The sequence below is a fragment of the Heteronotia binoei genome, chromosome 14, assembly GCF_032191835.1.
Source record: "Heteronotia binoei isolate CCM8104 ecotype False Entrance Well chromosome 14, APGP_CSIRO_Hbin_v1, whole genome shotgun sequence".
Lineage (NCBI taxonomy): Eukaryota > Metazoa > Chordata > Lepidosauria > Squamata > Gekkonidae > Heteronotia > Heteronotia binoei.
The window spans coordinates 67,095,420-67,108,012 of record NC_083236.1 but is presented as its reverse complement, the minus strand read 5'-3'; the positions used below and the strand labels follow the sequence as shown (position 1 = coordinate 67,108,012).

The window sequence follows — 12,593 nt, the reverse complement described above, 5'->3', positions numbered from 1 at the left end:
CAGAGGTGGTTGGCCATTGCCTTCCTCTGCAGAGCCTTCCTTGGTGGTCTCTCATCCAAGAACTGATCCCAGCAATGGGCTTTCAAGGCAAGTGAGAAGCAGAGGTGGTCAGCCATTGCCTTCCTCTGCAGAGCCTTCCTTGGTGGTCTCTCATCCAAGAACTGACCCCAGCAAGGGGCTTTCAAGGCAAGGGAGAAGCAGAGGTGGTTGGCCATTGCCTTCCTCTGCAGAGCCTTCCTTGGTGGTCTCTCATCCAAGAACTGATCCCAGCAATGGGCTTTCAAGGCAAGTGAGAAGCAGAGGTGGTCGGCCATTGCCTTCCTCTGCAGAGCCTTCCTTGGTGGTCTCCCATCCGAGTACTGACCCCAGCAAGGGGCTTTCAAGGCCAGGGAAAAGCAGAGGTGGTTTGCCATTGCCTTCCTCTGCAGAGTCTTCCATGGTGTTCTCCCATCCGAGTACTGACCCCAGCAAGGGGCTTTCAAGGCCAGGGAAAAGCAGAGGTGGTTTGCCATTGCCTTCCTCTGCAGATCCTTTCTTGGTGGTCTCCCTACCAAGTTGAAACCCCAGCAAGGGGCTTTCAAGTCCAGTAAGAAGTAGAAGTGGTTTGCCATTGCTTTCCTTTTGGGGACCCCAGGGAAGGGGCTTTCAAGAAGCAGAGGTGCCCTGGCCTTCCTCTGCAGAGCCTTCCTTGGTGGTCTTCCATCCAAGTACTGACCCCAGCAAAGGGCTTTCAAGGCAAGCAAGAAGCAGAAGTGGTCTGCTCTGGCCTTCCTCTGCAGAGCCTTCCTTGGTGGTCTCTCATCCAAGTACTGATTCCAGCAAGGGGCTTTCAAAGCAAGGGAGAAGCAGAGGTGGTTAGCCATTGCCTTCCTCTGCAGAGCCTCCCTTGGTGGCCTTCCATCCAAGTACTGACCCCAGCAAGGGGCTTTCAAGGCCAGCAAGAAACAGAGGTGGTTTGCCCTGGCCTTCCTCTGCAGAGCCTTCCTTGGTGGTCTCTCATCCAAGTACTGACTCCAGCAAGGGACTTTCAAGGCCAGCGAGAAGCAGAGGTGGTTTGCCGTTGCCTTCATCTGCAGTTTGCCATCCAAATACCATCCCTTTTTAGCTCCCTCAATCTGACAATATCGGGTCATCCCATGCTTTCTGAATTTGACAGCAGAAGTGAGATTGAGCGGAGTGAAGATTCCCTTGAGGTTGTCTGGTGGAGTCGTGCTTGTGGCAAGATTTGAACAGAGAGCTTCCCAGCTTGTCTTCTCATCTTCCTACCGCTCCGGCATTCGGCTTTATGCCTCTATGAACTTTGGTTTTGTTTTGTTTTATGATTCCAGGGAGGAATTTGACCAAGAGGAAAAGGCGAAGTTCGGGGAACTCTGCAGTGGGGAGAATGCGAAGGGCAGGGAGTGGTTTGCCCGATACGTGAGTGCTCAGGTAAGGAGAAGCGTGGCGCATAGCAGCCGGGGTTGCAGGGGTCACATTTTCTGGAGGGCCCCCACCCTTCTCATGAAACCATTGTGGGATGCCCCTTGGGGGAGCCAGTTTGGTGTAGTGGTTAAGTGTGCGGACTCTTATCTGGGAGAACCAGGTTTGATTCCCCGCTCCTCCACTTGCAGCTGCTGGAATGGCCTTGGGTCAGCCAGAGCTCTCTTATCTGGGAGAACCAGGGTTGATTCCCCACTCCTCCCCTTGCAGCTGCTGGAATGGCCTTGGGTCAGCCAGAGTTCTCTTATCTGGGGAACCAGGTTTGATTCCCCACTCCTCCACTTGCAGCTGCTGGAATGGCCTTGGGTCAGCCAGAGTTCTCTTATCTGGGGAACCAGGTTTGATTCCCCACTCCTCCACTTGCAGCTGCTGGAATGGCCTTGGGTCAGCTATAGCTCTCGCAGGAGTTGTCCTTGAAAGGGTTGTTGAAAGAGCCAGTTTGGTGTAGTGGTTAAGTGTGCGGACTCTTATCTGGGAGAACTGGGTTTGATTCCCCACTCCTCCACTTGCAGCTGCTGGGATGGCCTTGGGTCAGCCATAGCTCTGGCAGAGGTTGTCCTTGAAAAGGTGGTTGAAAGAGCCAGTTTGGTGTTGTGGTTAAGTGTGCAGACTCTTATCTGGGAGAACCGGGTTTGATTCCCCATTCTTCCACTTGCAGCTGCTGGGATGGCTTTGGGTCAGCCATAGCTCTGGCAGAGGTTGTCCTTGAAAGGGTGCTTGAAAGAGCCAGTTTGGTGTAGTGGTGAAGTGTGCGGACTCTTACCTGGGAGAACCAGGTTTGATTCCCCACTCCTCCACTTGCAGCTGCTGGGATGGCTTTGGGTCAGCCAAAGCTCTCGTAGGAGTTGTCCTTGAAAGGGCAGCTAATGTCAGAGCTCTCTCAGCCCCACCCACTTCACAGGGTGTCTGTTGTGGGGGAAGAAGATAAAGGAGATTGTGAGCCGCTCTGAGACTCTGAGATTCAGAGCGGAGGGCGGGATATAAATCCAATGTCTTCATCTTCTTCCTCTTCTTCTTTGGGGGGGGGAGGATATATGTGGGACATTTTCCAGTTCAGTTCATGCCGAACGCACACCCTGTTCCCTGTGGAAGAGTTAGCATCATATTCTGCACGAGGCTTCTTTTGGCAGCCATTGGAAAAGAGCAGCGTCTGCCCTCTTGTGTTTCCACAGCGCTGCAATTCCAAGTGTGTCTCGGAGCAGACCTTCTACCGGCTGGTGCAGTCTTTTGCCGTGGTGCTTTTTGAGTGAGTAACGCCGGATGTGAAAAGGGGCTTGTTTGTAGCATCAATCCAGAGGATCCTGCAGGAAGACCCGGTCCAGAGGCAGAAAGCCTTTGCTTGAATGCTGGCTTCGTTTTGGTTCTCTTATTTTAGCTTCCGAGATGGGATGAGATCGGGCCAATCTGGCCCATCCAGGTCAAGGCGAGAAGCGAACAGAGGTGGTTTGCTGTTGCCTGCCTCTGCGTAGCAACCCCGGACTTCCGTGGTGGTCTCCTATCCAACCCTACTAGCACCAAATGGTTTTTATTGTTTTAAACTCTTTGATGTTTTACTGCGGCACAGAGTGGGAAAGCTACAGTCCTGCAGTCGGAGCCCTCTGCTCACGACCTGAGTTCGATCCTAGCGGAAGCTGGTTCAGGTAGTGGGCTCCAGATTGACTCAGCCTTCCATCCTTCCGTGGTTGGTCAAATGAGTCCCCAGCTTGCTGGGGGGCGGGAATGTAGATGACTGGGGAAGGCAATGGCAAACCACCCCGTAAAAAGTCCGCTGTGAAAACATTGTGAAAGCAACGTCACCCCGGAGGTGGAAACGACTGGTGCTTGCACAGGGGACCACCTTTACCTTTTTATTGTTTTTATAAGAGCCCCGCGGCGCAGAGTGGTAAAGCTGCAGTACTGCAGTTGGAGCTCTCTGCTCACGACCTGAGTTCAATCCCAGCGAAAGCTGAGTTTTCAGGTAGCCGGCTTCAGGTTGACTCAGCCTTCCATCCTTCCGAGGTTGGTAAAATGAGTCCCCAGCTTGCTGGGGGGGAAAGTGTAGATGACTGGGGAAGGCAATGGCAAACCACCCCATAAAAAGTCTGCCGTGAAAACATTGTGAAAGCAACGTCACCCCGGAGTTGGAAACGACTGGTGCTTGCACAGGGGACCACCTTTACCTTTTTATTGTTTTTATAAGAGCTCCGTGGCGCAGAGTGGTAAAGCTGCAGTACTGCAGTCGGAGCCCTCTGCTCATGACCTGAGTTGGATCCCAGCGGAAGCTGGGTTTTCAGGTAGCCGGCTACAGGTTGACTCAGCCTTCCATCCTTCCGAGGTTGGTAAAATGAGTCCCCAGCTTGCTGGGGGGGAAAGTGTAGATGACTGGGGAAGGCAATGGCAAACCACCCCGTAAAAAGTCTGCCGTGAAAACGATGTCACCCCAGAGTTGGAAACAACTGGTGCTTGCACAGGGGAATACTTTTACCATTTAATTGTTTTTATAAAAATCCGTGGCACAGAGTGGTAAAGCTGCAGTACTGCAGTCAGAGCCCTCTGCTCATGACCTGAGTTCGATCCCAGCAAAAGCTGGGTTCAGGTAGCCGGCTCCAGGTTGACTCAGCCTTCCTTCCTTCCGAAGTCAGTCAGAGGAGTACCCAGTTTGCTGCGGGGGTGGGGGGTGGAAAGTGTAGATGACTGGGGAAGGCAATGGCAAACCACCCCATAACAAAAAGTCTGCTGTGAAAACGTTGTGAAAGCAACATCACCCCAGAGTCGGAAACGATTGGTGCTTGCACAGGGGACTGCCTTGACCTTTTAAAAAACTGTTTTTATTGCTGTGAGCCACCCTGAGCCTGCTTCAGTGGGGGCACTGGTGTGCTGGCAAGGGAGTAGTCGGAGTGCAGTCTGTGCCAGAGTTGGGGGAGTGTTGCAGGAACCAAAAGCCTCCATCTGAATCACAGTCCAAAAGCAAGGTCATTCAAGTCCAACTATCTCTAGACAGATAGCCAAATTTTGCCATTATCTTGTGAAGTTCCATACTAAGAAACAAGAAACTGCATGTCTTGTATGACCTCTTGGAATTTTAGTTTATAAATGTTTTTATATACTCTGATTTAAAGGATTTATATAAATTGGAACTGACTTGAATTTTAAAATCGGTTAAATTATATTTTAGTTATCTTGGATTGTATAGGTGGGGAAATGTTCAAGTATTTTATGTTTTTTTAGGAGGGTATTTTATACTATCTTAGGTATTTTAGGAGGGTTTTATATGATGTGTTGTAGTTTTTATATTGGTCTATGACTGTAATAAAGTTCATTCATTCATTCATTCAGAGGTCAGGTCACTGGGAAAACAGAGCAGGACCAGAGGCATGGAAGGCGGGAGCTGGGGGTGGTAGCAGATCACCGAATGGACTTCTTGTTTCCACAGCACACGTTGTCCGAAACGGAAGCTTTATGCAACAGTTTCCCATTAGTCAGCCGCATCGCAGCTGAGCTTCTGCTAAAACTCAGGACTTAAAGATCTTCTCGCCCTCGCTCTGGCCTCCTTTCGTCTCGTCTCTTAAGTTCTGTCGCAGCTTCTGTCTGACACGTTCCGGACGAGGTGATGAGCTGAGAGGTGTCTCTGCCTTGTAGGCTGAAGTGCCAGCTGGCGGCCATAAATCAATTGCAGCGAGAGGGCCCTCGGCTCTTCCTGGACAGGCCCCTCAGCGGAGCTCGTGACAAGGGCGGGATATAAATCCAATACATCTAAATCTATTTAGCTTCTGCGATCTGATGAGACCGGGCTAGCCTGGGCTGTCCAAGTCAGAGGATGATGGCGATGCTGTTTTATAATCTGCCATCTCTTCTCACGTGGTTATTCTGCACCCTTTTCCCCATTCAGGTGCTTCCAAATGGATGACTTCAGCCCAGCAAAGAACCTCATGACCATGTGCTTCACCTACTACTACATTGGTAAGTGACCGATCCCTCTGCCTGTAGGACGCCTCGTCTCTGTACATAATGCAGCCGCCCCTCTGGAATGATCACTGCTCTGGAAACCGAGGACTTCCTTTTTCTGCGCAAAAGGTCTGCACTTGTCTCGATGGGCAGGATCTTTGCAGAAGAACCTTGAAATTGCCTCTAGGAGAAGTGCATTGAATTGCTGGTTACTGTATCACGTTACATAAGAACATAAGAGAAGCCATGTTGGATCAGGCCAGTGGCCCCTCCAGTCCAACACTCTTTGTCACATAAGAACATAAGAGAAGCCCTGTTGGATCAGGCCAATGGCCCATCCAGTCCAACACTCTGTGTCACATAAGAACAAAAGAGAAGCCTTGTTGGATCAGGCCAATGGCCCATCCAGTCCAACACTCTGTGTCACACAGTGGCAAAAATTTTTATACATACACACACACTGTGGCTAATAGCCACTGATGGACTTCTGCTCCATATTTTTATTTATATTTATTTATTTATTTATATTGGGATTTATACCCCGCCCTTCGCACCGAAGTGTCTCAGGGCGGCTTACAACATGATAATACAAATACTACAATTTAAAACACTTACAAGTAAAATTAAAACCATAAATTAATAAAAGCAAGATAGATAAAAACCGGCGGTCTACAGATGCATTTTGTTCCATCCAAAAGATTTCCTTGTCAGTCAGTATTATAGGCCTGCCGGAAGAGGGCTGTCTTACAGGCCCTGCGGAACTGCCCTAGGTCCCGCAGGGCCCGCACCTCCTCCGGCAGCTGGTTCCACCAATAAGGTGCCGTTACTGAGAAGGCCCGATCCCTGGTGGATTTTAGACGGGCCTCCTTTGGCCCGGGGACTATCAACAGGTTTTGTGAACCCGAGCGTAGTACTCTCTGGGGAACGTGTGGGGAAAGACGGTCCCTAAGGTAGACAGGTCCTAGGCCATATAGGGCTTTAAAGGTAATAACCAACACCTTGTACCGGACTCGGAATATTACTGGCAGCCAGTGCAGATCCCGGAGCCCCGGCCGAATGTGCTCCCGTCTTGGGAGCCCTAATAACAGCCGGGCAGCAGCGTTCTGCACCAACTGCAGTTTCCGGGTCCGGCACAAGGGTAGCCCCATGTAGAGGGCATTACAGTAGTCTAACCTCGAGGTGACCGTAGCATGAATCACTGTTGCCAGGTCGTCACGTTCCAGGAAGGGGGCCAACTGCTTCGCCCGCCGAAGGTGAAAAAACGCGGACTTGGCAGTGGCTGCTATCTGGGCCTCCATTGTCAGTGAAGGCTCCAACAGCACCCCCAGGCTCTTAACCCTGCCCGACGCTGTTAGTGGCGCGCCGTCAAAAACTGGCAGGGGGATTTCCCTTCCCGGGCCGCAGCGACCAAGGCACAGGACCTCTGTCTTCGCCGGATTCAGCTTCAGCCCGCTCAGCCTAAACCACCTAGCCACTGCCTGTAACGCTCGGTCCAAATTTTCTGGGGCGCAGGCGGGCCGGCCATCCATAAGCAGATAGAGCTGGGTGTCATCAGCATATTGGTGACACCCAAGCCCGTACCTTCGGGCAATCTGGGCAAGGGGGCGCATGTAGATGTTAAATAACATCGGGGAGAGCACCGCCCCTTGAGGCACCCCGCAATCAAGCGTGTGTCTCCGGGACAGTTCCTCCCCAATCGCCACCCTTTGTCCCCGACCGTCAAGGAAAGAGGAAAACCATTGCAAGGCCAACCCCTGAATCCCTGCGTCGGCAAGGCGGCGCGCCAGAAGCCGATGGTCGACCATATCGAACGCTGCCGATAGGTCCAACAACATCAGCACTGCCGAGCCGCCTTGGCCCCCTCTTGAAGGTGGCCATGCTTGTGGCTGCCACCACCTCCTGTGGCAGTGAATTCCACATGTTAATCACCCTTTGGGTGAAGAAGTACTTCCTTTTATCCGTTTTAACCTGGCTGCTCAGCAATTTCATCGAATGCCCACTTCTTGTATTGTGAGAAAGGGAGAAAAGTACCTCTTTCTCTACTTTCTCCATCCCATGCATTATCTTGTAAACCTCTATCATGTCACCCCACAGTCAACGTTTCCCGCAGTCGACGTTCTAGAATATGATCGTAAAAGTCTTCAGCTTTTTTGAAATAATTTATTTTTTGGAGGGGAGAGGGGGGGGGACTGTACAAGTTCTTTGAGACCGGTGACACCTCGGAAGGGTTGTGCATTTTTAGATTCATCCTTCGACTTGATTCCCTGTTTTAAGTCTCTCTTATGTTTTTTAAAATCTAATTCTCAGTTTGACTCCTGAGGACTGGAAGCTTGCGGTAAATAAAGGGATTAAAATCGGGGTCTGTGCAGCATTGGTTTTTTTAGAATATACGAAAATGCAGTGAAAGGCAGAGAGGCCGTGACTTGTTGGGAGAGTGTGTGGTTCATGCGGATAGTTTCAGGTTCATTATTCAGTTGAGGGACCTCTGACAGCAGGTGTTGGCAGAGTTCTTTCTCAGAGAGCCAGTTTGGCGTAGCGGTTAAGTGTGCTGACTCTTATCTGGGAGAACCAGGTTTGATTCCCCGCTTCTGCACATACACTTGCTGATGTGACCTTGGGTCAGCCACAAGTTCTCTCAGGGCTGTTCTGCTCAAGGGCAGTTCTGTCAGAGCTCTCTCAGCCCTGAGAAACTCCTACTTCACAGAGTGTCTGTTGTGGGGAAGGGAAGGGAAAGGAGATTTGTAAGCTGCTCTGAGACTCCTTTGGCTAGTGAAGGACAGGGTATAAATCCAGTTTCCTTCACCTCTTTCTCCTCTTCTGTTTCTTCACTTCTTCCTCCTCCTCCTTCTCTTCCTTCTTCTCCTCCTCTTCTCTTCTTATCTTCCTCCTCCTCCTCTTCTTTTCCTCCTCCTCTACTCCTTTTCCTCTTCTCTTTCTCCTTCTCTTCCTCCTCCTTTCCCTCCTTCTACTCTTTCTTCTTCTCTTCCTCCTCCTCCTCTTCTTCTCCTCCTCCTCCTCTTCTCTTTCTTCTTCTCTTCCTCCGCCTTCTCCTCCTCTTCTTTCTCCTCCTCCTCTTACTCCTCCTCTTCTCCTTCTCCTTTTCTTCCTCCTCCTCCTCTTTCTCCGTTTCTTCCTTCTTCTCCTCTTCTCTTTCTCCTTTTCTTCCTCCTCCTCCTTCTCCTCCTCCTCTCCTCCTCTTCTCTTCTTCTCTTCCTCCTTCTCCTCTTCTCTTTCTCCTCCTCTTCCTCCTCCTTCTCCTCTTCCTCCTCCTCTTCTCTTTTTTCTTCTCTTCCTCCTCTTCTCTTTCTTCTTCTCTTCCTCTTCCTTCTCCTCCTCTTCTCTTTCTCCTTTTCTTCCTCCTTCTCCTTCTCCTCCTCCTCTTCTCTTTCTCCTTTTCTTCCTCCTTCTTATCCTCCTCCTCCTTTTCTCCTCTTCCTCTTCTCTTTCTCTTCCTCCCTCTCCTCTTCTCTTTCTTCTTCTCTTTCTCCTCCTCCTCTTTCCTTTCTCCTCTTCTCCTCCTCCTTCTCCTCCTCCTCTTCCTTTTCTCCTCTTCTCCTCCTCCTTCTCCTCCTCCTCTTCTCTTTCTTCTCTTCCTCCTCCTCCTCCTCCTCTTCTCCCCCTCCTCCTCCTCTTCCCTTTCTCCTCTCCTCCTCCTCCTTCTCCTCCTCTTCTTCAGCCTGAGACCCTGGAGAGGTGTGGAAGCTCATAGACCAGGCTGAGTCCAATGGGCCGAGATCCTGGTGTCAGGCAGCCTCCTGAATGCAAGGCTTCTCTTCCTGATTCTTTCTGTGCCGTCGTCTTCCAACAGGCAAGCTGCAGGCTCTGCCCTCTGAGGCCAAAGAGAAGCCCACCGGAAGCATCGATTCCTACCTGAAGTCCGCCAACAGCTGGCTGGCCGAGAAGAAGGACATTGCAGAGCGGCTGCTGAAGAACACCAAGACAGAGAACATGAAGGGCTTCTTCGGGAGTTTCGAGTCCAAGCTGAAATCCCCCATGGCCAGGAAAAGCGAGTGAGTCCTATCCCTGGAGAGAGGCCCTGGCAGAGTTCCAGGAAGCCCAGTCTGTGCTGCAGAAGCAACAGCGGCTTTGCTGGCAGCCAAATTCAGTTCTTGCTTAACTCCACGACCACCTCCTTCCCAGACTGTCCAGGGCAGCTGATGCCGGATCACACCTCCGGCTCACTGAAGGGGGTGACCTGTGGCTCAGTGGAAGAGCCTCTGCTTGGCATGCAGAAGGTCGCAGGTTCAATCCCCGGCATCTCCAGGTAGAAAGGACCAGGCAGGAGGTGATGGGAAAGACCTCTCCCTTGGGATCTGGGAAGGCCATTGCCTATCAGAGTAGACAACACTGGGCTTTTTGGACCGGGGTTCTAATTCAGGCAGCTTCAGGTGTGACCCAGAAAGTCTCCTGTCCCTGATTCAGGACTAATCGGGGGCGGAGAATCTGCTCTTTTCCCTCATGATCATGCAAAGAGGGGAGGGAAGGGGCTGTTCCACATTCCACCCTGGCTTTCCCTGCCTAGTTGACCTCTGCCCGTCTTGTCTTCTAGGGATGGAGAAGAGAAGCCGAAAGAGAGAATCCAGAAGTCAGGTAAGCACAGCTGTTGCAGACCTCCCTGTGTTTAAAGCGGTGGCCGCCAACCTTTTTGGCCCCAGGGCCGGCAGGGTGGGAGCACCGAATTCAGCCTCTCCCCCTGCCCCCTCCCTGTAGCCCCTCCCTCTTCCCGCCGTTTTTACCATTTTAAGGCCCAGGAAGGGGTGGTGAAGCGCCTTCTGGGCTTTTTAAAGGCCAACACACACACACCCCATCGATCCGCTGATTGGCGGAGAAAAATGGCTGCAGCAGTGGCAAGCGACCCGTTGAAAAGAGCCGCTTCCTGGGCCTTAAAATTGTAAAAACGGAGTGGGGAGGAGGCTTGGGGGCGGGGAGGCTTCGCAGTGTCACTGGGGGGAGGGGACGGGGAGGCTATGCAGGCCGGTTGCTAACAGACCACGAACCAGTACCGGTTGGGAACCCCTGGTTTAAAGCGTGTGCGTTCGAAATATTTCATAGGGTTCAGCCTTCTGGTGATCAGAGCAAAGTAGATCCCGTCTGTGACATTGGCGCCAACGGATATGGCTCAGTGGCAGAGCCTCTGCTTGGCATGCAGAAGGTCTCAGGTTCAATCCCCGGCAGCACCTCTAGTTAAAAGGACCAGCAGGAGGGGAAAGTCTTCTGCCTGGGACCCCGGAGAGCCACTGGCAGTCTGAGTAGACAAGACTGACAGACCAGCGGTCTGATTCAGGATTAAACAGCCTAGGGGGAGGCGGGCGTTGCTTATTCAGCCGGGAGCGGAACGTGTACAAAACCCGCCTTGACCCATTCGTGTCTCCCCTTGCAGTTTCTCTGTACACCCCGGAGGAGGAAGAAGAAAAGGCCGGGGAGAAGATCTACCTGTACATGCACCTGAAGCAGCAGCCCATCTGGTAGGGCCCGGCCGCTCCCTGCCACCACGTACGGGCAAGAGCCCAGGGCTGCCTTATCCATGGCGCCCAATGCTTGACAGGCCCATTCTAGCTTGTCTTTCCTTTCTCCACTTTTGGCAGTTAGTTACACACCTGGTCAAGGCCCCCCTGTATATAGATTTTCAGCTCTGTGTAGTATGGGGGGGGGGGTGGGCAAACTTGCTTAATGTAAGAGCCATATAAAATAAATGTCAGATGTTTGAGAGCCACAAGACAGGAAGGAAGGAGGGAGGGATGTTTGAGAGCCAGAAGGAAGGAAGAAGGAAGGCAGGCAGGCAGGCAAATAGATGGGGGAGGGAGGAGGAAGGGATGGATGGAAAGAAAACAACTTTAACTTAAAATACATGCTCTAAGCCATTGTCTGGCTTGGCTTGGAAAAGCAAGTTAAGCAGCCAGGATTCTCTTGGCGCACAGATGGAAATCTCAGGAAATTCCTCCGAAAATGGACTTGGTGGTAAAAATTCTGGAAACAGCAGAGCTGGACTTTCTATCCCAGCTGTTGGCTGGGAGTTCTAAGGAAGAAGCAAGGAAATACTGGATGAAATTCTATGCCTGGTTAGACACTCAAGACTCTCAAGATTCCCTGGTGTGAACTTATTTCTCCCTTTTCCCCTGTATTTTACATTACAAAATTGCCTTTACTGGAATTGTCAAAACCAGCAGATATCTTAACCAAAAGATTTATAATATAAAATATTAAAATGTTGATGATGTTTAGCCTAGAGATAATAATACGGGACAATTTATGTAAAGGAAGTACTGCAGATGTAAGCTTGTACTCTTTGAAAGTATCTTTATGCAGAATAAGGTCAATATGTATTGTGCTCTCTATTCTCTCTACTCCCTACCCCTATTTTTTCTGAAACGAATAAAACTTTTTAAAATTGGGAAAGTGAGTTAAAGAGAGAAACGCCTTCTCCAAGCTGGCCGTGGGGACTTCGAAAGCCACACAATGTGTTGAAAGAGCCACGTGTGGCTCCTGAGCGACAGTTTGGCCTCCCCTGGTGTAATACATAAAATATACTGTGTGGTCAATTTAGTTTTCAGGGCATGTTTTAATAAGTACAGTGCAGTAAAGCCTCAAGGGAGACAGGAACAAGCCTTACCTCAAAACAGCAGCCTTCGAACAGTGTGTTACATGCGGTCAAATTGCTTTCGACTTACAGGAGCCCTCTGGTTGAGTGACCTTCCAAACGTCCTCTTCTTCACAGCCCGGCTCAGGTCTTGCAAACGGGGGCCCCTCGTGGCTGTCTTAGTGGCAGGGCCGGATCTGGGGGGAGGGTGCTTGCCCTGGGCACCAACGGGGGGGCGGCCCAAATTGGGTATGGAGTCCATTGTATTTTATGGGACCATAAGATAGAATGGCACATAAGGGGGCATCGTTTTTAAAATTTTGCCCCCCCCCCCCCCCCCCGTCAAAAAACATGTAGATCCAGTCCTGCTTGGTGGAGTCCATCCATCTTCCGCTGGGTCTTCCAGCCAGTGCGGTGTAGTGGTTCAGGGCACAGGCTCTAATCGGGGAGAACTGGCTTGATTCCCTGCTCCCCCTCCACGTGCAGCTGCTGGTGTGACCTTGGGTCAGTCACAAGTACTCTTAGAGCAGTTCCTTTCAAGAGCAGTTCTCTGATAGCTCTCTCAGCCCCACCTAACTCACAGGGTATCTGTTGTGAGGAGGGGAAGGGAAAG

At 51.2% G+C, this 12,593-nt stretch overlaps 2 protein-coding genes across 3 annotated transcripts in view; both read left to right on the top strand.

Annotated features, from left to right (window-relative positions):
• The window catches only part of FBXO31 (F-box protein 31), a 196,873-nt gene that overhangs the window by 148,463 nt on the left and 35,817 nt on the right, over positions 1–12,593 (top strand). The window lies entirely within an intron of this gene.
• Positions 1–12,593, top strand: part of KIAA0513 (KIAA0513 ortholog) — a 118,637-nt gene that overhangs the window by 85,755 nt on the left and 20,289 nt on the right. For both annotated transcript variants that reach the window (XM_060254216.1, XM_060254215.1), the window contains exons 3-8: positions 1,329–1,428; positions 2,652–2,725; positions 5,348–5,418; positions 9,212–9,413; positions 9,953–9,993; positions 10,784–10,868. In XM_060254216.1, coding sequence (XP_060110199.1) covers positions 1,329–1,428; positions 2,652–2,725; positions 5,348–5,418; positions 9,212–9,413; positions 9,953–9,993; positions 10,784–10,868 — 573 coding nt within the window. The remainder of the gene's footprint in view (positions 1–1,328; positions 1,429–2,651; positions 2,726–5,347; positions 5,419–9,211; positions 9,414–9,952; positions 9,994–10,783; positions 10,869–12,593) is intronic.